Source organism: Oncorhynchus gorbuscha, linkage group LG19 (assembly GCF_021184085.1).
Source record: "Oncorhynchus gorbuscha isolate QuinsamMale2020 ecotype Even-year linkage group LG19, OgorEven_v1.0, whole genome shotgun sequence".
NCBI classification, from domain to species: domain Eukaryota; kingdom Metazoa; phylum Chordata; class Actinopteri; order Salmoniformes; family Salmonidae; genus Oncorhynchus; species Oncorhynchus gorbuscha.
The window spans coordinates 57,291,764-57,316,090 of record NC_060191.1 but is presented as its reverse complement, the minus strand read 5'-3'; the positions used below and the strand labels follow the sequence as shown (position 1 = coordinate 57,316,090).

The 24,327-nt window shown below is 44.8% G+C and overlaps 1 protein-coding gene across 12 annotated transcripts in view; it reads left to right on the top strand.

Moving 5' to 3' along the window:
- The window catches only part of LOC124005683 (unconventional myosin-XVIIIa-like), a 183,917-nt gene extending 160,427 nt beyond the window's left edge, over positions 1-23,490 (top strand). For 7 of the 12 annotated variants that reach the window (XM_046315141.1, XM_046315138.1, XM_046315139.1 and 4 more), the window contains 7 exons: positions 623-760; positions 2,255-2,440; positions 2,679-2,818; positions 3,808-3,852; positions 15,639-15,758; positions 18,466-20,025; positions 21,211-21,270. In XM_046315141.1, coding sequence (XP_046171097.1) covers positions 623-760; positions 2,255-2,440; positions 2,679-2,818; positions 3,808-3,852; positions 15,639-15,758; positions 18,466-20,017 — 2,181 coding nt within the window. In that variant the 3' untranslated portion in view covers positions 20,018-20,025; positions 21,211-21,270. Of the gene's footprint in view, positions 1-622; positions 761-2,254; positions 2,441-2,678; positions 2,819-3,807; positions 3,853-15,638; positions 15,759-18,465; positions 20,026-21,210 lie in introns of all 12 variants that reach the window. The other 5 variants (XM_046315142.1, XM_046315136.1, XM_046315144.1 and 2 more) reach the window with 4 other exon arrangements.
- The last annotated feature ends 837 nt before the right edge of the window (positions 23,491-24,327 follow it).

Sequence of the window (24,327 nt, the reverse complement as noted above, 5' to 3'; positions counted from 1 at the left end):
CTGACATGACCCTCCAGCATGACAATGTCACCAGCCATACTACTGTTCTGTGCGTGATTTCCTGTAAGACAGGAATGTCAGTGTTCTGCCATGGCCAGCGAAAAGCCCGGATCTCAATCACATTGCGCACATCTGGGGCCTGTTGAACCGGAGGGTGAGGGGGGCTAGGGCCATTCCCTCCAGAAATGTCAGGGAACTTGCAGGTGCCTTGGTGGAAGAGTGGGGTAACATCTCACAGCAAGAACTGGCAAATCTGGTGCAGTCCATGAGGAGGAGATGCACTGCAGTACTTAATGCAGCTGGTGGCCACACCAGATACTGACTGTTACTTTTGATTTTGACCCCCCCCCCCTTTGTTCAAGGACACATTATTCAATTTCTGTTCGTCACATGTCTGTGGAACTTGTTCATGTCTCAGTTGTTGAGTCTTATGTTCATACAAATATTTACACCTGTTAAGTTTGCTGAAAATAAAAGCAGTTGACAGTGAGAGGACATTTCTTTTTTTGCTGAGTTAACATAATATACTGTATGGTGGCAGTTTGTTTCTGCTACGGTATGTTGTTCTTTCTAAAACCCTTCCTTGTTTGTGTGTTCCTACTCCTGTGTTTCACTCCCTCAGCTCTCGGCACTGCAGAGCCAGCTGGAGTTCCAGGAGACGTCTATGGTCGAGAAGTCCCTGGTCAGCAGGCAGGAGGCCAAGATCCGAGAGATGGAGACCAAGATGGAGTTTGAGAAAACACAGGTCAAACGCTTGGAGGTGAGAGCATGCATGGGGGCTGAGGGTCATCCTAGACGAGGAGCATTGGCTGCGCCTGGCGGCCTGTCTAGTGTGTGTGCGTGTGTGTGTGATTAAAATGTGTGTGTGGGGGGGGGTCAGGGCTGAAGAATTGCCCAGTGGTTGAGGGACGATTGACTCCCACCACCTCCACCATGTAAGTTTTGCCACCTCACAAACGGTTATTTCTATTTTTAGTGCTGGATTCAGCCTCATAACCTTCTTCTAACTTAGACTGTTAGCATGTCACAGTTAGATAATGCCTTCTGCTATGTTTGTCCTCTGACTAGCTCATATTATATTCACTCCACAAAATAATTTGTTATTCTGTCAGTTTCAAATTACATTGTGATATTGCCTGCGACAAACGTTTAAGTGAAGGATTGAGATGCTGCCTTGTTGCCTGGCAGTTCCTGTCTAGGAGTAGCAGTGTGTCTGTGCTGTGATGTGTGTGTGGGGAGGAGCGTTTGTATGGTCTGTGCAGAGAGGGAGAACAGGGCTGCCCAGAAGTGGCTACTTGAGGGATTGGAATGACAAGCTACACTCCACCATGTTCAGAAAGGCCACCTCACAAGGTTACTGTTCGCACACAGCCAGGGAAAAATATAAATCCATTTTCTTCCCCTCAGACAAATGCATCTTTGCTCAGTTTGGCAACTTTTGGACTTGTAATTACCATCAATGTGTAGACAGCCAGACACACTGCTTTAACTCCAATCTAAAAGTAAAACTCTCTCAGAGAATCCCTCTCTGTCAATGTTCTCCACTGGATGGAATAATAGAAAGACCAACTAAGAATTGTTCAGTTTTGGGAAGGATACGTCCAAAGTTATAAGGGGTTTTAAGGTCGTATTTAGCCATGTCTTGTTGCTACTCATGGCATTTGAAACCACTGTGAGTGGCTGGATATTTCTGGTAGACAGAAAACTATAGGAGGCCAATCAATAAACATCTGAGAGGGCAGAGAGCAGAACTTACCCACTCACAGTGTGAAACATCGACAAGGCTGGAGGCTAATGGCTGTTTAGCATTAGTGGAGGCTGGATTCAGCCTTTTCAGTGCATTGAAGTTGATGTATGTGCTCATATGAAATGCTGGAGCATTCTTCTGCGTTGCAAATACAGTATGTAGCAGAACGATGTTTAGCAGGTAGACTCTATTTAATTAGTAGTTTCTTGCCCTTACTTGGGGAATATCTCAAAGCAAGTAAGTTTATTTATTGAACTGCATTGTTGGTTAGGGGCTTGTAAGTAAGGATTTAAAGGCAATGTCTACACCTGTTCTATTCGTCGCATGTGACCGATACAATATGATTAGATTTTTTGGTGTAGGTTTTTCCTAAACTGAATCCCATTTTAGATATGGAGTATCTCTCACATAGCTGCATGCATGATACGGTCTCTGACCTGTGCCAGATGTAGACTGTGAGTGCAGTGTTTCTTCTAACATGGTCCCTGTCTGCTGTTGGTCATTCAGAGCCTGGTGGCCCGTCTAAAGGAGAACCTTGAGAAGCTAACAGAGGAGCGGGATCACCGCAGCACCAGCGAGACCCGGGAGAAGGAGCAGAACAAGCGGCTCCAGAGACAGATCAGAGATATCAAGGAGGAGATGGGAGAGCTGGCCAAGAAGGAGGGAGAGGCCAGCCGCAAGAAACATGAGCTGGTAAGACCCAAAGTCACAAATGGGCCGAGGGGACTGGGGCACTGTACAGACTGGCTTTTTACAGTGGGGCGCTTTGAAGATATGAAATAACGGCTGCAGTTCCCATCAACCTTGCTTTGTTCAGGATTCAGGATTAGACATTCAGAAAAATGAGAACGACAAAAGAGACTTCAGAAATGGTCAGATGTAGGTTTAATGCTGGGACCTTAGCTTAGAGTGTCTCACTCTCTTCCGACAGGAAATGGATATTGAAAGCTTGGAGGCAGCCAATCAGAGCCTGCAGGCAGACCTTAAACTAGCCTTCAAGAGGATTGGTGACCTCCAGGCCGCCATCGAGGACGAGATGGAGAGTGACGGCAACGAGGACCTCATCAGCAGGTATAGCTGTCTATTTTGTGCCCGGACATATACATTAACCTAATACAACAGGTATAGCTGTCTATTTAGTGCCCAAACATATAAATTCACTTAATATAATTAATTTACCTCATGTCCTCTCATGACAGCAAGTGTCAGCTCATCAGCACGCACTCAGCATAGAGAGCAGCTACTGTTACACAGTTAAACTGTAGATAAACTCAGCAGAAGAGATGGTAGGAAGAGGACGAGAGAGAGAGATGGAGAGAGAGAATGACCCAGTCAGGATGGATGTTCCATTGAAAGAGGCCTTGGATAAAGCAATCAGAGAGAACTCTCCCCCGACTCTGTCTTTTCTTATTCACACAATCTGAAAGATTTATGCGCTGAAAACTGCTGGGCTAAATTTTCAGGCTTTTAAAAAATATATATATTCTTTGTTTCCTGTATTCGGTGAGATAGGCAGCTAGCTAAAGCTACGTCAGTGAAATCGAGTTCCGTCTCCTCCCGTTCCTTATTTATTTACTCGCTCTCTGTTCCTGCCGAGCCTTGTTTGTTTATTTGTTTGTTTATGAGTGCAGTCCTGGGGAGAAGGCCTTTCTTCCCTCTGTGAGTCAGGTTTGAGTATAGTGCGTACTCTTTCTTCTCTACGTGGTAACAGGATGGGGATCAGGATGATGTGGTGTGCTGAGTCAGTAACCCAGCAATATGCAGCGCTTGAATCTCTCCCACTGGGAGGAAATATATTTAATAGAACCACAGGGTCATCATCATAGAATTAGAATACTAGTAATTGAATAGGATATATATGGTCATCACCACCACATCAGCCATGATATCCACAATGATTTAGGTTTTAGATCCTTCAAGCATTAGCCTATTCATCACGTTCTTTTGGTTTACTTGGACTGTACCTACCCATTTCCTGTCTCACTTTTCTCTTCTGTTTGTTTTGTGTTTGTATTTTTTATTTCTTTGTGTCTCTGTCTGTCATCCATCATCATGACCAGTTTACAAGACATGGTGACAAAGTATCAGAAAAGAAGGAACAAAACGTGAGGAACTGGAGTTTGTGTTGTTTGACATTGTTTTAAATGCTATTGTGGAATAGTATGATGCCCTTCACTGAAAAGGATGCAATATCAAGCAGCAGATCTATTGTCCATGTTCAAGCCATCTCATATAAGTTCAAGTTTAAGGCATAGTCCATATGTCACTTCATAAGGACTTAACTATGGGATACCATTCAACGAACAAGCTCAGTGATACTGCATCGTTATTCCAGGGCTCAGCTATTCCCCCATAGCCTAATTTGCTACACTCTTCATTGCATGAGGCCACATGCTGAACTGCATGAATGCCATTGACAACATGCTTTTCTAAACCAAGTATAAAACAACCCCTTCCCCAGAGTGTCTGTGTGGTTATTCATTGAGTAACGCCTTAAACTGAGGTTAACATATATAATATCTAACTGGCGTAGTAAGCATCCATCGCTGGGTAAGTGTCATGTGGTGTCCACCAGGGCTCAGTATTTGGACTCCTACCTTTCCAGTGAGAACCCTACTTCCCCTTGTGTTTGCTGTCCCAGCGTGTCCTCCGGGGGTTCTGTTGGACACCGCTGTGCCTTGTTTGAACAGCGTTCTTTGCCCAGAGGCTGCACGCCCGCTCTCATGGCCTATTGAATATTTCAGAGCTTTGCTCTGGGGTGGATGTGAGATATGACTGTCTGCTTCTGACGAAAAGACGAATGGTGTGTTCCTCATGAATCTTTTACACGCACTATATAATGCAGAACCCTCAAATGTCTTACAAAAAGTTCTCTGCTCATCTGGAAAGTGGCTCACATGCAGTGTTAACCTTTGGGTCTGGGCCATTCCAGTCCCATGTCCATGTGCCCCTATAGCTGTTACTGACGTTTCTGCTGTTAAACCCTTGTTAAGCAGTATTGTAAAGTGCTGCTTTTTGTTAAAGCAGAATGTGTTCTGAATGTTAAAGGTAGACTCAGCGATGTGACGTCGATGCAGAAAGTAAACAGCATAGTGGGTCATTTTCCGCAATAACTAAGAGCGTTGAAGCGTGAGGCTCAACTTCTCCACTGTTTTGGTCCTGTGGATGCCACACTGTGAACAGAATGAAGCAAACACATGCACATGCACAGCTACTGTATGTGACTGTCTGAAAGTCAAGTCTTGCATCTCGCTCATCTCAATATCTGTGGTGCTGCTCGTGGCAACATCATTTAGTCTACCTTTAATGAGTCTACCTTTAATGATGGGCTTGTACAACACTGGCGCATTACAGCAGAGAATGTGGTGTTGGGAAGTTCATGTTTTCTAGGGAGTAATTGGATGAGAGACCCCAGCTGTTCTTTCCAGGGTTTTTGTTATTGAATCCTAACATGTCCTTTATGTTGTTCAGTACTAGGCAGTAATGGCAATAATAGCTACTGATTTGATAACAAAGTTTTGTTGGATGGGCGTGTATATAATACATAGAAATAATTGACAATTGACTGGCAGAAAGTTGAAAAACAAAAGAAGTTGCACACCTAGAATTACATGTAGGTACGCTTACAGAATAAAAGAGTCCCAAAAGTATTGCGCAATCAAAAGGCATCAGCTATCTTTACAGAGAACAAGGACTGTAACAACCGATGGTGTGCCATCCTAAACAAATGTTTAAGGCCGAATTGGATACTATAATTGTCTCCATCAAGGACATACTGTACCCTCCGCTGGAGAGTTCGACACCAGACACAATTGCACACTCAAAGAGACGACCAAAGCACTCCAAGAGGACCTTAAAGCAGCCAAGATCCACAAATACCAAAGGGATACGCAGTCAACGCAGTCTACTACTGGCTGAACCCCAACCTGTGCCCGATTACCCAATAAAATCACATGTAAAATCAATAAATCACATGTAAAAATCAATAAAATCACATACCCACTAAAATCCCCTGTCACATGAGTTGATCTCGGAGAGACGAAACAGGTACGGGGGAGTAAAACATTTAATAAATAACGGACATGGAGCGAGACAGGAACAGTGTCAGCAAACTAACACTAAAGACTAAAACAATACAAAGCAGCAGTGGGGAACAGAGCTGGGGACTGACAAATATAGGGGAGGAAATAAACAGGTGATAAGTGGGTCCAGGTGAGTCTAATAACCCTGATGCGCGTGACGAGGGAAGGCAGGTGTGCGTGATGGATGGCAGGAGTGCGTGATGCAGGGCAACCTGGCGCCCTAAAGCCCCAAGGGGAGGGAATAGGGGGAGCAGACGTGACAGTTAAGACTTACAAGAAGAAGGTCATGTTTTGTGGCTCCTCTACTGATTACACATGCTCAAGTGAAGAGGAAACACCAGCTGTTACTGCACATGGCCCCTCCCCCTCTGGCTCACAGTCCTCTTTTTTTAGGGGGACGCCATGGATCCATACAGAAAACCGTCTGTAGACCTGACTGACAACAGGACATGACAACATTCTCCACAACCAGTCCACAGACGTCACTACCAAGAGCAACAACGCCACAAGGACCAGCCACCGCTCCCTGAGCCAGCAACGCAACAAATCCAAGTGGTGAATCTGTCAAGTAAGAGATTAACTGCACCTCAGTATTATGAGCCTCCCGAGTGGTGCAGCGGTCTAAGGCACTGCATTGCATCGTCACTACAGACCCTGGTTCGATCCCAGGCTGTGTTACAGCTGGCCGTGACCGGGAGACCTATGAGGCAGAGCACAATTGGCCCAGCATCGCCCAGGTTAGGGGAGGGTTTGGCCGTGATTTTCTTGTCCCATCGAAATCTAGCGACTTCTTGTGGTGGGCCGGGGGCCTGCAAGCTCACTTCTGTCGCCAGCTGGACAGTGTTTCCTCTGACACATTGGTGCGGCTGGCTACCGGGTTAAGCGAGCAGTGTGTCAAGAAGCAGTGCAGTTTGGCAGGGTCTTGTTTCGGAGGCTCTCAACCTTTGCCTCTCCTTAGTCCATAGGGGAGTTGCAGTGATGGGACAAGACTGTAACTACCAATTGGATATAATGAAATTGGGGAGAAAAAGGGGTAAAAATTACAATAAAAAATGATCTCTGTATTGTCTAAATAATTATATTTTGTACCCACTAGCACATATACCTTCAATATGCAGGTGGATCTCTACAATTCATACACACATTGCGGCTGAAACTGTTTTTTTGCAATGTATTCAACCTCCATCCACATTCGTCCCACATGGGCTAGCTGTGGACACGTACTACAGACTGGTGCGTAAAGACATAGCCAAACTAGAGACCTCTATTCCCTATGTCAGGAACAACTTTACAAGCCCTTAATGATCTCCAGATAATTAAGAATGATCTCCAGAATGAAAACTCTATAGTTACAGTGCATTCGGAAACTATTCAGACCGCTTGACTTCTTCCACATTTTGTTACGTTACAGCCTTTTTCTAAAATGGATTAAATAAAAATAATTCTCATGAATACACAATACCCGATAATGAGAAAGCAAAAACAGTCTTTTAGACACTTATTTTCATAAGTATTCAGACCCTTTTCTATGAGACTTAGCTCAGGTGCACCCTGTTTCCATTGATCATCCTTGAGCTGTTTCTACAACTTGATTGTAGTCCACCTGTGGTAAATACAATTGATTGGACATGATTTGGAAAGGCACACACCTGTCTATATAATGTCCCACAGTTGACAGTGCATGTCAGAGCACAAACCAAGCCAAGAGGTCAAAGGAATTGTCCATAAAGCGCGGAGACTATTGAGGCACAGATCTGGGGAATGGTACCCCAAAAATATTTTCAGCGTTGAAGAACACAGTGGCCTCCATCATTCTTAAATGGAAGAAGTTTGGAAGGTTTACAGCACTCCACCAATCAGGCCTTTATGGTAGAGTATGGTAGACTAGTCAAGATCGAGAGAAAGATGAACAGAGCAAAGTACAGAGAATATCCTTGGTGAAAACCTGCTCCAGAGCACTCAAGACCTCAAACTGGGGTGAAGGTTCGCCTTCCAACAGGACAACGACCCTAACCACACAGCCAAGACAACGCAGGAGTGACTTCGGGACAAGTCTCTGAATGTCCTTAAATGGCCCAGCCAGAGCCGGGACTTGAACCTGATCGAACATCTCTGGAGAGATCTGAAAATAACTGTGTAGCAACGCTCCTCATCCAAGCTAACAGAGCTTGAGAGGATCTGCAGAGAAGAATGGGAGAAACTCCATAAATACAGGTGTGTCAAGCTTGTAGCGTCATACCCAAGAAGACTCAAGGCTGTAATTGCTGCCAAAGGTGCTTCAACAAAGTACGAGTAAAGGGTCTGAGTACTTATGTAAATGTGATATTTCATTTTTTATTTGTAATAAATTTGCAAAAATGTCTAAACCTGCTTTTGCTTTGTCATTATGGGGTATTGTGTGTAGATTGATGAGGGAAAAAACAATGTAATCAATTTTAGAATAAAGCTGTAACGTAACAAAATGTGGAATAAGTCAAGGGGTCTGAATACTTTCTGAATGCACTGTATGCCTTCCCACCCATGGCTGCGCCCCTGCCCAGTCAAGTGAAATCCATAAATTAGGGCCTAATGAATTTATTTAAATTGACTGATTTCCTTCTATGAACTGTAACTCAGTAAGATCTGAGCAATTGTTACATGTTGCGTTAATATTTTTGTTCATTATAAATTAACAATGTCAGGATGAAAGAAAGTAAAACAAAAACAAGCTGCGTCACAATCTCCCTTTTTAATCTGGTATTGGAGATCACAGCAATAGCATATGTGTCTGAATAGGTTTTGAACAGATGCGTATTGGATGGCATAGCGCCGACAGAGATGGTTGCTTCGATTCGAGTTCTTAGGAAACTATGCAGTATTTTGTTTTTTTTATGTATTATTTCTTACATTGTTACCCCAGGAAATCTTAAATCTTATTCCATACAGCCGGAAAGAACTAATGGATATAAGATCAACGTCAACTTACCAACAGGAATACGACTTTCCCAAAGCGGATGCTCTGTTCGGACCACCACCCAGGAAAATGGAGCTAATTCTAGTAGGCGATCCAAAACAAAAGGGGCAGACAAAGCGGCCACCCGTCCAGGCTCTGTAAACATGCACACCACTCCTGAATATACTACTAGCCAACGTCTTGTCTCTTGACAACAAGGTAGATGAAATTCGAGCAAGGGTTGCCTTCCAGAGAGACATCAGAGATTGTAACATCCTCTGTTTCATGGAAACATGACTCTCTCGGGATATGTTGTCGGAATCGGTTCAGACACCAGGCTTCTCCATGCATCGCGCCGACAGAGATAAACACCTCTGGGAAAAGGAAGAGCTGCGGTGTATGCTTTATGATTAATTACTCATGGTGTAATCATAACAACATACATGAACTCAAGTCCTTCTGCTCACCTGATCAAGAATTGCTTACAAACAAGTGCCGGCCATTTTACCTACCAAGAGAATTCTCATCAGTTAGTCACAGCTGTGTACATTCCCCCTCAAGCAGACCCCAAGACGGCCATCAAGGAACTTCACTGGACTATATGCAATCTGGAAACCATATATCCTGAGGCTGCATTAATTGTAGCTGAGGATTTTAACAAAGCTAATTTGAGAACATGTCTACCTAAATTCTACCTAAATTCTTCCAGTTATTGATTGCGCTACCCGCATGCGCAATACCCTTGACCACTGCTACTCTGACTTCCGCGAAGCAATACAAAGCCCCCCCTTCGGCAAATCTGACCACAACGCCATCTTGCTCCTTCCGTCTTATAGGCAGAAACTCAAACAGAATGTACCCGTGACGAGAATCATTCAACGCTGGTCCGACCAATCAGAAGCCACACTTCAAGATTGTTTTGATCATGCGGACTGGAATATGTTCCGGTCAGCCTCAGAGAACAACATCGACCTATACGCTGACTCGGTGAGTGCGTTTTATAAAGACTGTGACTATTAAAACCTACCCTAACCAGAAACCGTGGATAGATGGCGGCATCCAAGCAACACTGAAAGCGCGATCCACCGCATTTAACCATGGAAAGAGGTCTGGGAATATGTCTGAATATAAACAGACTAGCTATTTCCTCCGCAAGGAAATCAAACAAGCGAAATGCCAGTACAGGGACAAGGTGGAGTCGCAATTTAACAGCTCAGACACGAGGTACGTGGCAGGGTCTACAGGAAATCACGGGCTGCAAAAATAAATCTAGCCACGGCACCAACACCGACATCACACTCCCAGACAAACTAAACACCTTCTTTGCCCGCTTTGAGGATAATACAGTGCCACCATCGAGGCCCACTAACAAGGACTGCGCCCTCCCCTGTCCTTCTCCGTGGCTGACGTGAGTAAAACATTTAAACGTGTTAACAATCACGAGGCTGCTGTCACAGATGGCATCCCTAGCCGCGTCCTCAAAGCATGCGCAGACCAGCTGGCTGGTGTGTTTACGGACATATTCAATTGCTCCCTATCCCAGTCTGTTGGGATGCTGTTCATTGGCTACAGCTCAGAATTTAGCACCATAGTACCCTCCAAGCTCATCATCAAGCTGGAGGCCCTGGGTCTCAACCCCGCCCTGTGCAACTGGGACCTGGACTTTCTGACGGGCCGCCCCCAGGTGGTGAAGGTAGGAAACAACATCTCCACTTCGCTGACCCTCAACACTGGGGCCCCACAAGGGTGCGTGCTCAGCCCCCTCCTGTACTCCCTGTACTGCGTGGCCATGCACGGTTCTAACTCAATCATCAAGTTTGCAGACAAAAGTAGTGGGCTTGATTACCAACAACGACGAGACAGCCTAAAGGGAGGAGGTGAGGGCACTCGGAGTGTGGTGTCAGGAAAATAACCTCTCACTCAACGTCAACAAAGGAGATGATCATGGACTTCAGGAAACAGCACCCCCCCCCCCCTCCTATCAACATCGAAGGGACAGCAGTGGAGAAGGTGGAAGGTTTTTAAGTTCGTCGGCGTACACATCACAAACAAACTGAAATAGTCAGACAGTGTGGTGAAGAAGGCGCAACAGCAACTGCACAGCCCACAACCGCAAGGCTCTCCAAAGGGTGGTGCGGTCTGCACAACTGATCACCGGGGGCAAACTACCTGCTCTCCATGACACCTACAGCATCCGATGTCACAGGAAGGCCAAAAAGATCATCAAGGACATCAACCACCCGAGCCACTGCCTTTTCACACCACTACCATCCAGAAGGCAAGGTCAGTACAGGTGCATCAAGCTGGGACCGAGAGACTGAAAAACAGCTTCTATCTCAAGGCCATCAGACTAACTCAAGGCCATCACTAACTCAGAGAGGCTGCTGCCTACATTGAGACCCAATCACTGGTCACTTTATGCAATGCACTCCAAATAATGCCACTTTAATAATGTTTACATATCTTACATTACACTAATCACATGGTATAAAGTACAGTATATACAGTGCCTTGCGAAAGTATTTGGCCCCCTTGAACTTTGTGACCTTTTGCCACATTTCAGGCTTCAAACATAAAGATATAAAACTGTATTTTTTTGTGAAGAATCAACAACAAGTGGGACACAATCATGAACTGGAACAACATTTATTGGATATTTCAAACTTTTTTAACAAATCAAAAACGGAAAAATTGGGCGTGCAAAATTATTCAGCCCCCTTAAGTTAATACTTTGTAGCGCCACCTTTTGCTGTGATTACAGCTGTAAGTCGTTTGGGGTATGTGTCTATCAGTTTTGCACATCGAGAGACTGAATTTGTTTTCCCCATTTCTCCTTGCAAAACAGCTCGAGCTCAGTGAGGTTGGATGGAGAGCATTTGTGAACAGCAGTTTTCAGTTCTTTCCACAGATTCTCGATTGGATTCAGGTCTGGGCTTTGACTTGGCCATTCTAACACCTGGATATGTTTATTTTTGAACCATTCCATTGTAGATTTTGCTCTATGTTTTGGATCATTGTCTTGTTGGAAGACAAATCTCCGTCCCAGTCTCAGGTCTTTTGCAGACTCCATCAGGTTTTCTTCCAGAATGGTCCTGTATTTGGCTCCATCCATCTTCCCATCAATTTTAACCATCTTCCCTGTCCCTGCTGAAGAAAAGCAGGCCCAAACCATGATGCTGCCACCACCATGTTTGACTGTGGGGATGGTGTGTTCAGGTGTTGCTTTTACGCCAAACATAACGTTTTGCATTGTTGCCAAAAAGTTCAATTTTGGTTTCATCTGACCAGAGCACCTTCTTCCACATGTTTGGTGTGTCTCCCAGGTGGCTTGTGGCAAACTTTAAACAACACTTTTTATGGATATCTTTAAGAAATGGCTTTCTTCTTGCCACTCTTCCATAAAGGCCAGATTTGTGCAATATTCGACTGATTGTTGTCCTATGAACAGAGTCTCCCACCTCAGCTGTAGATCTCTGCAGTTCATCCAGAGTGATCATGGGCCTCTTGGCTGCATCTCTGATCAGTTTTCTCCTTGTATGAGCTGAAAGTTTAGAAGGACGGCCAGTTCTTGGTAGATTTGCAGTGGTCTGATTCTCCTTCCATTTCAATATTATCGCTTGTACAGTGCTCCTTGGGATGTTTAAAGCTTGGGAAATCTTTTTGTATCCAAATCCGGCTTTAAACTTCTTCACAACGGTATCTCGGACCTGCCTGGTGTGTTCCTTGTTCTTCATGATGCTCTCTGCGCTTTTAACGGACCTCTGAGACTATCACAGTGCAGGTGCATTTATACGGAGACTTGATTACACACAGGTGGATTGTATTTATCATCAATAGTCATTTAGGTCAACATTGGATCATTCAGAGATCCTCACTGAACTTCTGGAGAGAGTTTGCTGCACTGAAAGTAAAGGGGCTGAATAATTTTGCACGCCCAATTTTTCAGTTTTTGATTTGTTAAAAAGTTATGTCGTTCCACTTCATGATTGTGTCCCACTTGTGGTTGATTCTTCACAAATAAATACAGTTTTATATCTTTGTTTGAAGCCTGAAATGTGGCAAAAGGTCGCAAAGTTCAAGGGGGCCGAATACTTTCGCAAGGCACTGTACATCTATTGCATCTTCGTCATCGCTCATCCATATACTTACATGTACATATTCTCATTCACCCCTTTAGATTTGTGTGTATTAGATAGTTGTTAGGGGAATTGTTAGATTACTTGTTAGATATTATTGTTAGATATTACTTCACTGTCGGAACTAGAAGCACAAGCTTTTGGCTACACTCGCATTAACATCTGCTAACCATGTGTATGTGACAAATAAAAGTTTATTTGATTTGATGCCTGGCTGGCTGGCTGTGTTGAACCCCCATAGGGAGATGCTGTCTAGGCTGAGCTGCCTAATAAAATCCCAAATGTTCTTAACATCAACACAGACGCTTGTAAGACTCAGGGACATCAAAGAGGAGCAGGGCGGAGGGAGCAGAAGAGGATCCATAGGAGCTAATGATGAATGTAATAGTGTGTAACAGAGATGTACAACCAATGGAGGCAGATTGTCACAGACAATTAATGTCTCCCTCCACACGCTGTGTTTGTTTGCCTCCCCTGGGCTCTCGGCACGGCTTAACTAATGGTATGGCGGTCAAGGATATAAATCGTGTGTGACACCATGTGTGAAGCGCTCGATTATAAAGGGTCCGTCGTCCCGTCGGTTTGTTTTGGCCCCGGCCCGGGGGAAGGAAGGCCTCTGTGATCTGAATGCATCACCTCCATTTACCCACGGGCTCCTCCTTGGACAAAATGCACAAGGGGAAAGAGAAGCACATCCTTCAAGTCGTGGACAGGTCTCCTTCACCCCCCAAAAACATTTGAATCTCAACAGGATTGTACTTGTATAAATGAATCAAAAATTAGTGCTTAAGGAAATTCTCTCCTTGAATTAATGCATTTTTGACTATTTTGTACGGAGGGTTTTGACATTAATTTTGCATAATCACAGCTAATGTAATTTTTCCCTGGTGATGTAATCAGGGTCAAGAGAAACAAAATACCAGCCTTCCTCCAAATAATATTCTTAAACAATTTAGGTTTTTCAATTTCTTTCTTTCTTTAAAGCAACATCAGTGCTCTTAGTATTCCTGGGGCGGCGATAGTTCTTCAAAGCAGTATGTTGCCAGATAAGTGAACGGATAAAAGACAAATCTTAAGAGGCTGGGGAGGAGTTGACTCGCAAAGCCCAACAAAGACACAAATAGAATATATATATATATATATATATATATCAGCCACCAATTGTGCACGTTCTCAATTCAGCCACCAATTGTGCACGTTCTCCCACTTAAAAAGATGAGAGAGGCCTGTAATTTTCATTATAGGTACACTTCAACTATGACAGACAAAATGAGGGGGGAAAAATCCAGAAAATCACATTGTAGGATTTTTAATGAATTTATTTGCAAAGGTGTGGTGGGAGAACTTGCACAATTGGTGGCTGACTAAATACTTTTTTGCCCCATTGTATATTTTGTTGTTTTATCTCGGAGGAGAGGAGATGAGTTAACAGCCATGGAAATGTCTGCACCGGTTAGCTAACTTTAGCTTGTTTTTTTTCCCAGGTCTCCTTCATTCTTTCTTTGCCCCCATATGGACAAGGCCTCTGTGCCAAAGCCAGCCGCTCACTCTGTCACAATAACAATTCTCACTGAACGTCCCCACATTGTCTAATAGGCCAGGCATGGCCTGCAAAGTTAATTACAGCTTCCCTCCTAGAGAAATGCTTTTATCTCGACTATCAAACCTTCTCCTTCCCTTATAAACACTGCCATCTTAGTGCCTAGTATTTGAAGTTATTGTACAGGTTAAAACAGAGCTGCCTAGTTATGACCATTCTACGATCAGGGGATGCTTTTGTATCTCTGCCTCTTAACGATTTTAATTGTAGCTACTGTATGTGCTGGTGGGTCTTGTGCTGCAGTATACGTCCTGAAAAAGCTATTTTCTCTCTACTCCACAGCAAGATAAGAGGTTTTTAAAAGCAGATGTGGAGATTTTGGACCACCCCCGATCGATGTCTCAGTTTTATTATTAAGCTGTAACACCTTAATTTCGCAGCACCACATGAGCATTGGGCTCTGACGGCACTTAATGAGTGTCATGCTCTTTTCAACCGTGTCAAATTTCTGACAACCCTCCATTTCTCCTCACGCTTCGCAGTAGGCTGTCGACGCCATAATGATAATTTAGAGAGAAAACAGCTCAGCACCCAAGCTGTGCACCAAATCATTTTGTCAAGAGCTCAACCGCAACTTTGGGGGCTGTGGAGGGAATAGATAAGTGGGTGAGATGAAAGTGAAAATCCCTACGTTTTGTGCCCATTCTCTTCACTTTCCACTTTATCCCATTCCTGGTCTCTCTCCTTGTGCTCCACCTTAACTTGAGTGGCTTTGGATCAGAGTGAATGGAATTGAGTCCTCTTTGGGGGACAAACTGTGCCCCATTGCCAGCTAACCACAGGGCCACAGTGATAACACTGCTAACAGTGACAACAAGTGTGTCGATGTGTGTGTTTCCTAGAGCTCCTGTGGTCTAGTGCATGTGGTTTTCTATTGTCTTCTCTCCTAATTCAATTATGTGGTCCTCCTTGGTTGCCTCACTAACTTCCAATACTACAGAATCCTTCTCTCCCCCTCTCCTTCTCTCTTCAACTTCACTCCATCCCTCTCTCACCCCTCCCTCCCTCCCTCCATCGCCTCTCCCTCTTCCTCTTTATACATTTTCTCCATCACTCTTTCAGTTCTTCCCCACCTCTCTTTTTCTCTACTCCCATCCTGTCCTCCCAATGATGTTGTGTTTTTTCCCTCCCCTCCACACAGTGAGGGAGACTCATCTGACTTGGAGATTGAAGACTGTGTGGATGGGGTCAAGTCCTGGCTGTCCAAAAACAAGGGATCTACCAAGAACCTCTCAGATGACGGCAGCCTCAAGAGCTCCAGGTCAGTATGGCACATGCTGCAGCGGTCCTGTCTTCACCACTAAGGTCCTGTCTTCACCATTAAGGTCCTGTCTTCACCACTATGGTCCTGTCTTCACCATTAATGTCCTGTATTCACCACTAATGTCCTGTATTCACCACTAATGTCCTGTCTTCACCACTATGGTCCTGTCTTCACCACTAAGGTCCTGTCTTCACCACTAAGGTCCTGTCTTCACCACTAAGGTCCTGTCTTCACCACTATGGTCCTGTCTTCACCACTATGGTCCTGTCTTCACCACTAATGTCCTGTCTTCACCACTAATGTCCTGTCTTCACCACTAATGTCCTGTCTTCACCACTATGGTCCTGTCTTCACCACTATGGTCCTGTCTTCACCACTATGGTCCTGTCTTCACCACTAAGGTCCTGTCTTCACCACTAATGGTCCTGTCTTCACCACTAATGTCCTGTCTTCACCACTAAGGTCCTGTCTTCACCACTAATGTCCTGTCTTCACCACTAAGGTCCTGTCTTCACCACTAAGGTCCTGTCTTCACCACTAATGTCCTGTCTTCAACACTAAGGTCCTGTATTCACCACTAATGTCCTGTCTTCACCACTAATGTCCTGTCTTCACCACTAAGGTCCTGTCTTCACCACTATGGTCCTGTCTTCACCACTATGGTCCTGTCTTCACCATTAAGGTCCTGTCTTCACCACTATGGTCCTGTATTCACCACTAATGTCCTGTCTTCACCACTAAGGTCCTGTCTTCACCACTATGGTCCTGTCTTCACCACTAATGTCCTGTCTTCACCACTATGGTCCTGTCTTCACCACTATGGTCCTGTCTTCACCACTATGGTCCTGTCTTCACCACTATGGTCCTGTCTTCACCACTATGGTCCTGTCTTCACCACTATGGTCCTGTCTTCACCACTATGGTCCTGTCTTCACCACTATGGTCCTGTCTTCACCACTAATGTCCTGTCTTCACCACTAATGTCCTGTATTCAACACTAAGGTCCTGTCTTCACCACTATGGTCCTGTCTTCACCACTATGGTCCTGTCTTCACCACTATGGTCCTGTCTTCACCACTAATGTCCTGTCTTCACCACTAATGGTCCTGTCTTCACCACTATGGTCCTGTCTTCACCATTAAGGTCCTGTCTTCACCACTAAGGTCCTGTATTCACCACTAATGTCCTGTCTTCACCACTAATGTCCTGTCTTCACCACTAATGTCCTGTCTTCACCACTATGGTCCTGTCTTCACCACTAAGGTCCTGTCTTCACCACTAAGGTCCTGTCTTCACCACTAAGGTCCTGTCTTCACCACTATGGTCCTGTCTTCACCACTAAGGTCCTGTCTTCACCACTAATGGTCCTGTCTTCACCACTAATGTCCTGTCTTCACCACTAATGTCCTGTCTTCACCACTAATGTCCTGTCTTCACCACTAATGTCCTGTCTTCACCACTAATGTCCTGTCTTCACCACTAATGTCCTGTCTTCACCATTAAGGTCCTGTCTTCACCACTAATGTCCTGTCTTCACCACTAATGTCCTGTATTCACCACTATGGTCCTGTCTTCACCACTATGGTCCTGTCTTCACCACTATGGTCCTGTCTTCACCACTATGGTCCTGTCTTCACCACTATGGTCCTGTCTTCACCAACACACGCACATTCCCCCTGCTTACATAGCAGCCCAAACTGGTTTTAGTGTCCAGTCCCCCCCTATCAGGATGTTGACGTCGTCCAGCCTAGCACTTAGCTCCCAATGCAGATAAAACAATTAGACTGGAACACTTGGCTAGACATAGGGAGGTGTTATTATTATTATTACTGGTGTTTCCTCCAGCCTCTTTATCTTTTATTGTCACTGCCTTGATGACAGCCGCCTCCCTGGCAGTTTTATCGACATGCCCGGTGGCCAGCTGGCATGCATACCTATACCCCTCCTCTCTCCCCCCTCCTCTTCCTCTCTCTCCCGTTCTCCCCTCTCCCTGAGATTAATGGATGTGTCTGACAGCTTCGATTGCCCTAGATTTGTCTGTCCCACACCCCCACTTCAGCTGGCCACAACTTTGAAATACTTTTAAGAGTTTTTAAATCTCTCGTAACTGTGTGTCCCCATAGACATCCTCCCTTCCTTCAGGAGAGCTCAGTTCCTTGATCTCAGTTGTGTGTGTTGGTTAAGACGGAAACACACACATGGGAAGTGTGTGTCCATCTCTCTTGCTGAATCACTCAACATATTTAACCACAATGAGATGCTTGACTATAATTATTTCTAACATTTACACACATGAAATTCAAATGAATACCCCCCTACTAAACTAGTTCAAAACAGAGACTTTGATTTTGCATAAAGGAATTGATTAGAACAATACATTTTGTTTGAGGGTATTTCTCGAGTCAGTACATATCTTAAATGTGTATCTTGTGCATCTGTTTTTTTTCTGTGTTGAAGTTGTGAATTCAAACAGACATTCTCTACCCCACATTAGTTTGAATCATTGTTATATCAACTTGTCTTTACTTTCTTCCTGCTAAGTTCAATATATGCTCATCTTATTCCTGTTTATTCCTATCATTCATCTCTCCTTTTTAAGTTTGTAATTCATCTATCATTATTTCTCTCTTCCTCCTCTTCCGCTTCCTCCATCTACTTCAACTTTTTTCTGTCCTGCCACTCCTCCCTCCCTCCCTCTTTCTAGATTTGCCATAAACGTAGACGCAAAGGAAGGGAAAGAGTGGAAAGAGGGTAAGGAACGGAAAGAGTTTAACAAAGAGGGCAAAGAGAAAGAGGTAGATCAGAGCAGGCCAGTGTCTGTGATGAGTTCCCTGAGCTACAGGAAGCACTCCAACATCAATGACTCCATCGGAGGTAAAGGGGACGACAGCTCCCTCTTCAGTTCCCACAAGAAGGAACAGGACTCCCATGAGTCTATCACCTCCTTCCGTAAGGCCAAGTCCAAATGCTCCTCACCCCAGGGTGACTCCTACTCAGTCAGCTCCAGCTCCTGGAGGAAGTCCCAGACTGGGAATGATGATGACCGTGGCTCGGTTATTTCCCAGGCCTACACTGAAGCCACCAGCAGGGCTAGGAAGGGCATGGACAGCCGCTGGGGAGACTTCGACAAAGAGTCCACCGTGTCCTCCATGGCTCCCAGCCGGGTCTGCGTTGCCACCACGCGCTGTGGCCTGAGCCCAGAGGACGACACCAAGTCAACCATCAGCCTGGGTATGTCCAGTCCCCTGAGCCGCCGCAGCACTTCCGCACACCGTACGGACGAGTCATATGGAAGAAGTGGTCGCTGCCCCAGCAGCCCCTCTCCTAGTCGTCGTTCTGGGGGCAGGAGCCCTGGCAGCGTAAGCCGTGCTGACTCGCGCATATCTGACTTCCACAGCTGCCGCCTCAGCGAGTTCGATGACATGGAGGACGGGCACAGCGTGGCGGCCCTCACTGAGCGCTCCTCAGCCTACAGCCCCCACTCCTCCACGGGACGCAGCCTGTCCATGCCCCCGCCACCCGTCCGCTCCTACAGAGATGACGACAAGCTCCCTGACACCTCGGACATCAAGCAGGCCACCGTCAGCCACCGCAATTACCTGGACCCCGACCTGGAGAAGGCCATCAACGAGGTGCTCAACTTCAAACCCATCAAGTTCAAACGCACCAGCCTGGAAGACTCAGAGGCCGAGGAAGGGAGGAAAGAGGACGACACAGAGGACGACAGGAAGAGTGTGCTTAGCGTTAGGGGGAGAGGCGACAGGGAGGCGGACAGCGGGCACAGCACCAGCAGTCTGAGACGCTCCTCGTCGGCCGTGGATTTTAGGAGGTCCTCCAGCAGTATGAGCAGCCGCAGCCACAGCGGAAAGAAGAGCAAAGGCAAGAAGAAGAAGAAGAGGAGCCACAGCTCCGAGTCAGATGGCTCCGATGAGGACCGCTGCAGCAAGAAGGGCAGCTACAAGAACAAAGGCAAGAAGTCCAAAAATATGTCCAAAAAGGAGTCCTCTTCTTCATCCTCATCCTTGGATTCAGAGTCTGACTCAGAGTCTAGCTCCAGCTCTGGTGCTTCTACCATCTCCTACAAAAGCACCAACAGCGTGAAGAGAGACCCTGGCCGCCAGGCCTGTAGCCCAGAGGGGGAGGCGGGGACGCCTGCTGAAGGGCAGCCCCTTCCTAACAAGAAGGAGGAGAAGAATAGGAAGAAGAAAGTGGACAACCTGATGATGAAGTATCTGTACAGACCGGACAGTGACTGAGGCTGGCAGTAGGTGATGCCTGTTGCCTGGTGTGGAGTGTAGGAGTGTGTCCACTGCATGGTGTTGTGGTCTAACCACAGAGAGAGGTTGCTCAGTCAAGCCTCTCCTGAGTACAATATAATATAACCTAAATATCCAGTCACCTTTTGAAAGCCTAATACCACATCAGTTGTGTTATGAATGATGCATCACTTTGACTTACTTGACCTATTCCTGTTAGGGCTTCAACAGTACATCATCATTACTGTAGAGATGTACAATTTCACTTGGCTCATCTCAAGACATTTTTGTTTTCTATTTACACTCTCAATTCCTAAATACTAATTGAGGTCCTTAATTCACGAGAGCTCATCAGAAAGCAATTTGAATTTGCATCTCTTCAATGGCAATCATTGTGACATTGCTTTGCACTGCTGTAATTCAGAGAGAGGGGGGGGGTGAGGGAGAGAGATAAGCGTGTTGTGGATGCATTACAATGCCGATTAGCCTAGCAGCAGTGGCTTAGATTGGAGGAAAAGACAAAGCTGACTTGGGTGTAGCCGTAGTGCTGCTCACTAGTTCTCCACCCAAACGTCAGCCTGATTTATGGCCCCGGAAATAAGAAAATTCCAGGGGTCGTCAATTAAGACGGCCACCATAGATTTCCCCTGCAGCCCCATTAACTCTGGCCGTAATTAGACCCACTGCATTGATTTACACAAGCAGCAAGTTCTTTTTAGATGCCCGATTGACAGTAATTAACACTAGGTTTGCATTATTTAAGCAGGCCTGAATGTTAAATCCCGTTCAGACTAACAATAGCGGTAGGCTGCAGGAAGACTATCTAATGACAGAGAGAGAGAGGGAAGCCAGCCAGTGCACTGTAGGTGTGCCATTCTTCTGTTTTTGGAGAGGAAACCACAGCGCATAGCAGATTCATTCAACCACAAACCAGAACCAGAATCCATCACATTCTCTCTGTGTAATAAGTTTGTTTTTTTTGTTTAATAAATGGTATACAAATGGACCTACTTTAGTTTTATGACTAAAGCTATGGTAGTATGCATCCGTGCATGTGTTTGTGTACATTTATAATGTCTAACATTACATAAAGGATAAGAACATTGGATTGATATTTGGTAATGATCGTGCCCCACTGTGTCCCAACTATCTTCAGTTGTCTTTTGATCCTTTTTCTTTCTCTCTCCTTCCAGTCCTCCTAGCCGAAGACGTTTCTGCTCGGACAAATCCGAGGAAGAAGAGGAGGAAGAACATAAAGATGGTGGTGCGTCTCGAGGGTCCTACCGCTCCAGATATACACGCGGCAGCTACCTGAACAACAGTGACAGTGAAGACGAGCCCTCTGAGACAACGTAGTTAACACATACATCAGCCAACACAGGCTGCAGGTTGAGAGGGCCCCAGTGGTGCATGATCGGACTCACTGTGCTGTTTTCACACACGTGCACACACTCACAACCACTCTGTTCTTCTAACCCTGCAACATGATACTATGACTGTCATTATTATTCTACTATTACAAAACAGCTTGCATTGCTAAGGTCTAGAGAAGGTGCCATAGTACGTCAGTGTACAGTACACAACACCAATGGTTTCTCTCACTCCACTGGGCCAACCCTGTCTTAATGTATTTCACCAGTCACATGTGACTGTGTGTCTCCATCTTGGATCTGGCCCCTCCAGTTGAACAGCACCTCCATTAATAATGACTTGTCTTTCTTGTCTCTGCTAGCTGCATGAGGACAGCTGCTGCTTGGCTGGAGCCATCGTCTCCTCCTTCCTAGATTTGATCATGATCATGGTTGTAACTGTGCCAAGGAACTGTAGCAATGTTCCCTAATGTTTTATCACTGCATTGGGAGACAAGAAAGAAAAAAAAACAAGAAAAAAAGGGGGAGAAAATAAATACCAAAAAAACCTTTGTTGCAACTAGGTGTGTACACTGTGTTATTTCTTATTTGCTCGTCCTGGTAAAAAAAAGACCAGAGTTTATTTTTGGGAGATATAAGTAGGGTCCTCTACAGCTGGCACCCACACAGCTGTGCTTAGATTCTGTCTGCAGTGCCACGCTGCGCCACACCGAACAAAGACGCTTTCATCGGCTCATCTGCTTGTTTTTTATTACTTGTTTTTGCAGGATAATAATGTTTCCTAACGGGAAGACAACAGAAGAGAGCTGCTGCACCAAACTGCTTGTGATGAAACTTTAGTCCTTTCTCTTCTTTTTTTTATCTTTTTGTTTTGATGTTTGAAATAAAATTAGAATTTGTTTTCAAGAGTGCTGCCATCAAGGACATGATTTCCAGGAGGTTTGAGTGTAGTGTACCCTATGAGATGCTTTGTCTCATTTGATTTCAACTTGAAATGAACTAAGTACTTTGCAGAAAAGCATTTGGGGGAGGGTCTTTGGCTGAGCTGTTTTTTTCTCTCTGTCATTGTGGTTGTTGTTGTTCTTGTGCTTTTCACTTGTTTTTTCTTTCCATTTGATGTGCTTTGCTTTCCAAAGGGAATGATATTCAACACCATGCTTTATGGTGGTTTGTCTGTAGTTTATATCTCCTTCAACACCCACATTTGGACCATACCATACTGGATTACACATGGTGAGGATTAGGTGTCCTCAACCAGCATGTTAAATCCACCCCTGTAAACTGGATATAATGCATTCAAATATTTTTCAGTGTTTCTGAAGCCTATTTGCCATGTAGGATTCATCAGTATTCTGTCCTGAACCAATGCTACCTTTTACAACAGCGCAACAGTTTAACCAGGAAGATATTAAAGACCCACGCTTTTACGGTTGCTTGGTGTTACAATGAACCCTTCGGCTGTCTCTTTAGTATTTATGAATTAGCATTAATGAATTGAGCAGGCCTGCCAACATGTGTATTATCTGCCTGCCAACATGTGTATTATCCACGTGTGATTGTATTACACATGATTTTTAAAGACACTCGTCTATCACATCCCCTTGTTCTCTATGCCAGGGCTTCCCAAACTCGGTCCTGCTCCTCCGCCGGGTGCATGTTTTGGTGTTTGCCCCAGCACTACACAGCGGATTGAGCTAATCAAAGCTTGATGATGAGTTGGGGATTTGAATCCACTGTGTAGTGCAGGGGAAACACTACACCAGGACCGGGTGTGGGAAGCCCTGCTCTATGCAGTCAACGGGACTTTTAAAAGGAATTTTCAACTGTTTTATGATGTCGTTATATGATACTCTTAAACCTGAATCATCATAAGACACCTGGGGGAAAAATGAAAACAAAGAAATTAGTGAACATAACATTGCGGACTGTACACATTAATATTTATATATATATAAAATATATAAATATCTGTATTGATTCATACTAGCTTTCAAAATAGTTAATGTTTATTTTCATTATTGAACAAAATGACCACTTGTTATAAGTAATAATTTTGCATTACATTTTAATATATTGTAAATAAATGATGACTCCAGACTGTAATTTTCTTCTGTGTGTTTTTGTTTGATATTTTCTGCATTGGTGTTTCAGCCTCCAAGTTCCAGTCTCTCTTTTCAGACTTAAATATGCACATTAGAAAATAGTCTCGTACTAAACATTTCTGGAGGGCATACTGTGGAAAAAAAGAAATGAAAGGAAAAGATAAATAAATCCTGTTCTCATGCATCCACTTTGATGTTTCCTGCAGCTTTGAGAAATGTCAACAGTATCACTGACCCTGACTCTGAGGCCTTTCAAAACAGGAACACAAGTTCATATTGACTATGACCTTTATCTTGTTTTCAAAGAAATCTGTTCCCTCTCTTATGAACATTTCATGGCAAATGGTTTTTAGTCTGAGGACAAATGGAGGGATTCACTATACAGCAAAGGAGAGACCCGGCACTATTACAGTGTTTAGCCTACCATGCATTCAGTAGTGCTTTGTTCATCATCTTCAACACAACAGCTATTAGCAGGGAAACCTTGTTTACTGTGTGGGAGTAGCCACAACCACCACAGTAACTGTATGTCCCAAAAGGTTAAGGTTGCATCCTAGTTAGTCACTGACAGAAATAATAGTCTCCTCCATATGTAACTAGGAGCACAGTGCAGCAGATGGCCTGGTACTGCTCCTTGTGTAACTAAGAGCATAGTGCAGCAGATAGTCAAGTACTGCTCCTTAGGTAACAAGGAGCACAGTGCAGCAGATAGTTACATAAGGAGCAGTACTTGACTAAGAGTACAGTGCATCAAATGACCAACTACTGCTCCTTATGTAACTAGGAGCACAGTGCAGCAGATAGTCAAGTACTGCTCCTTATGTAACTAGGAGCACAG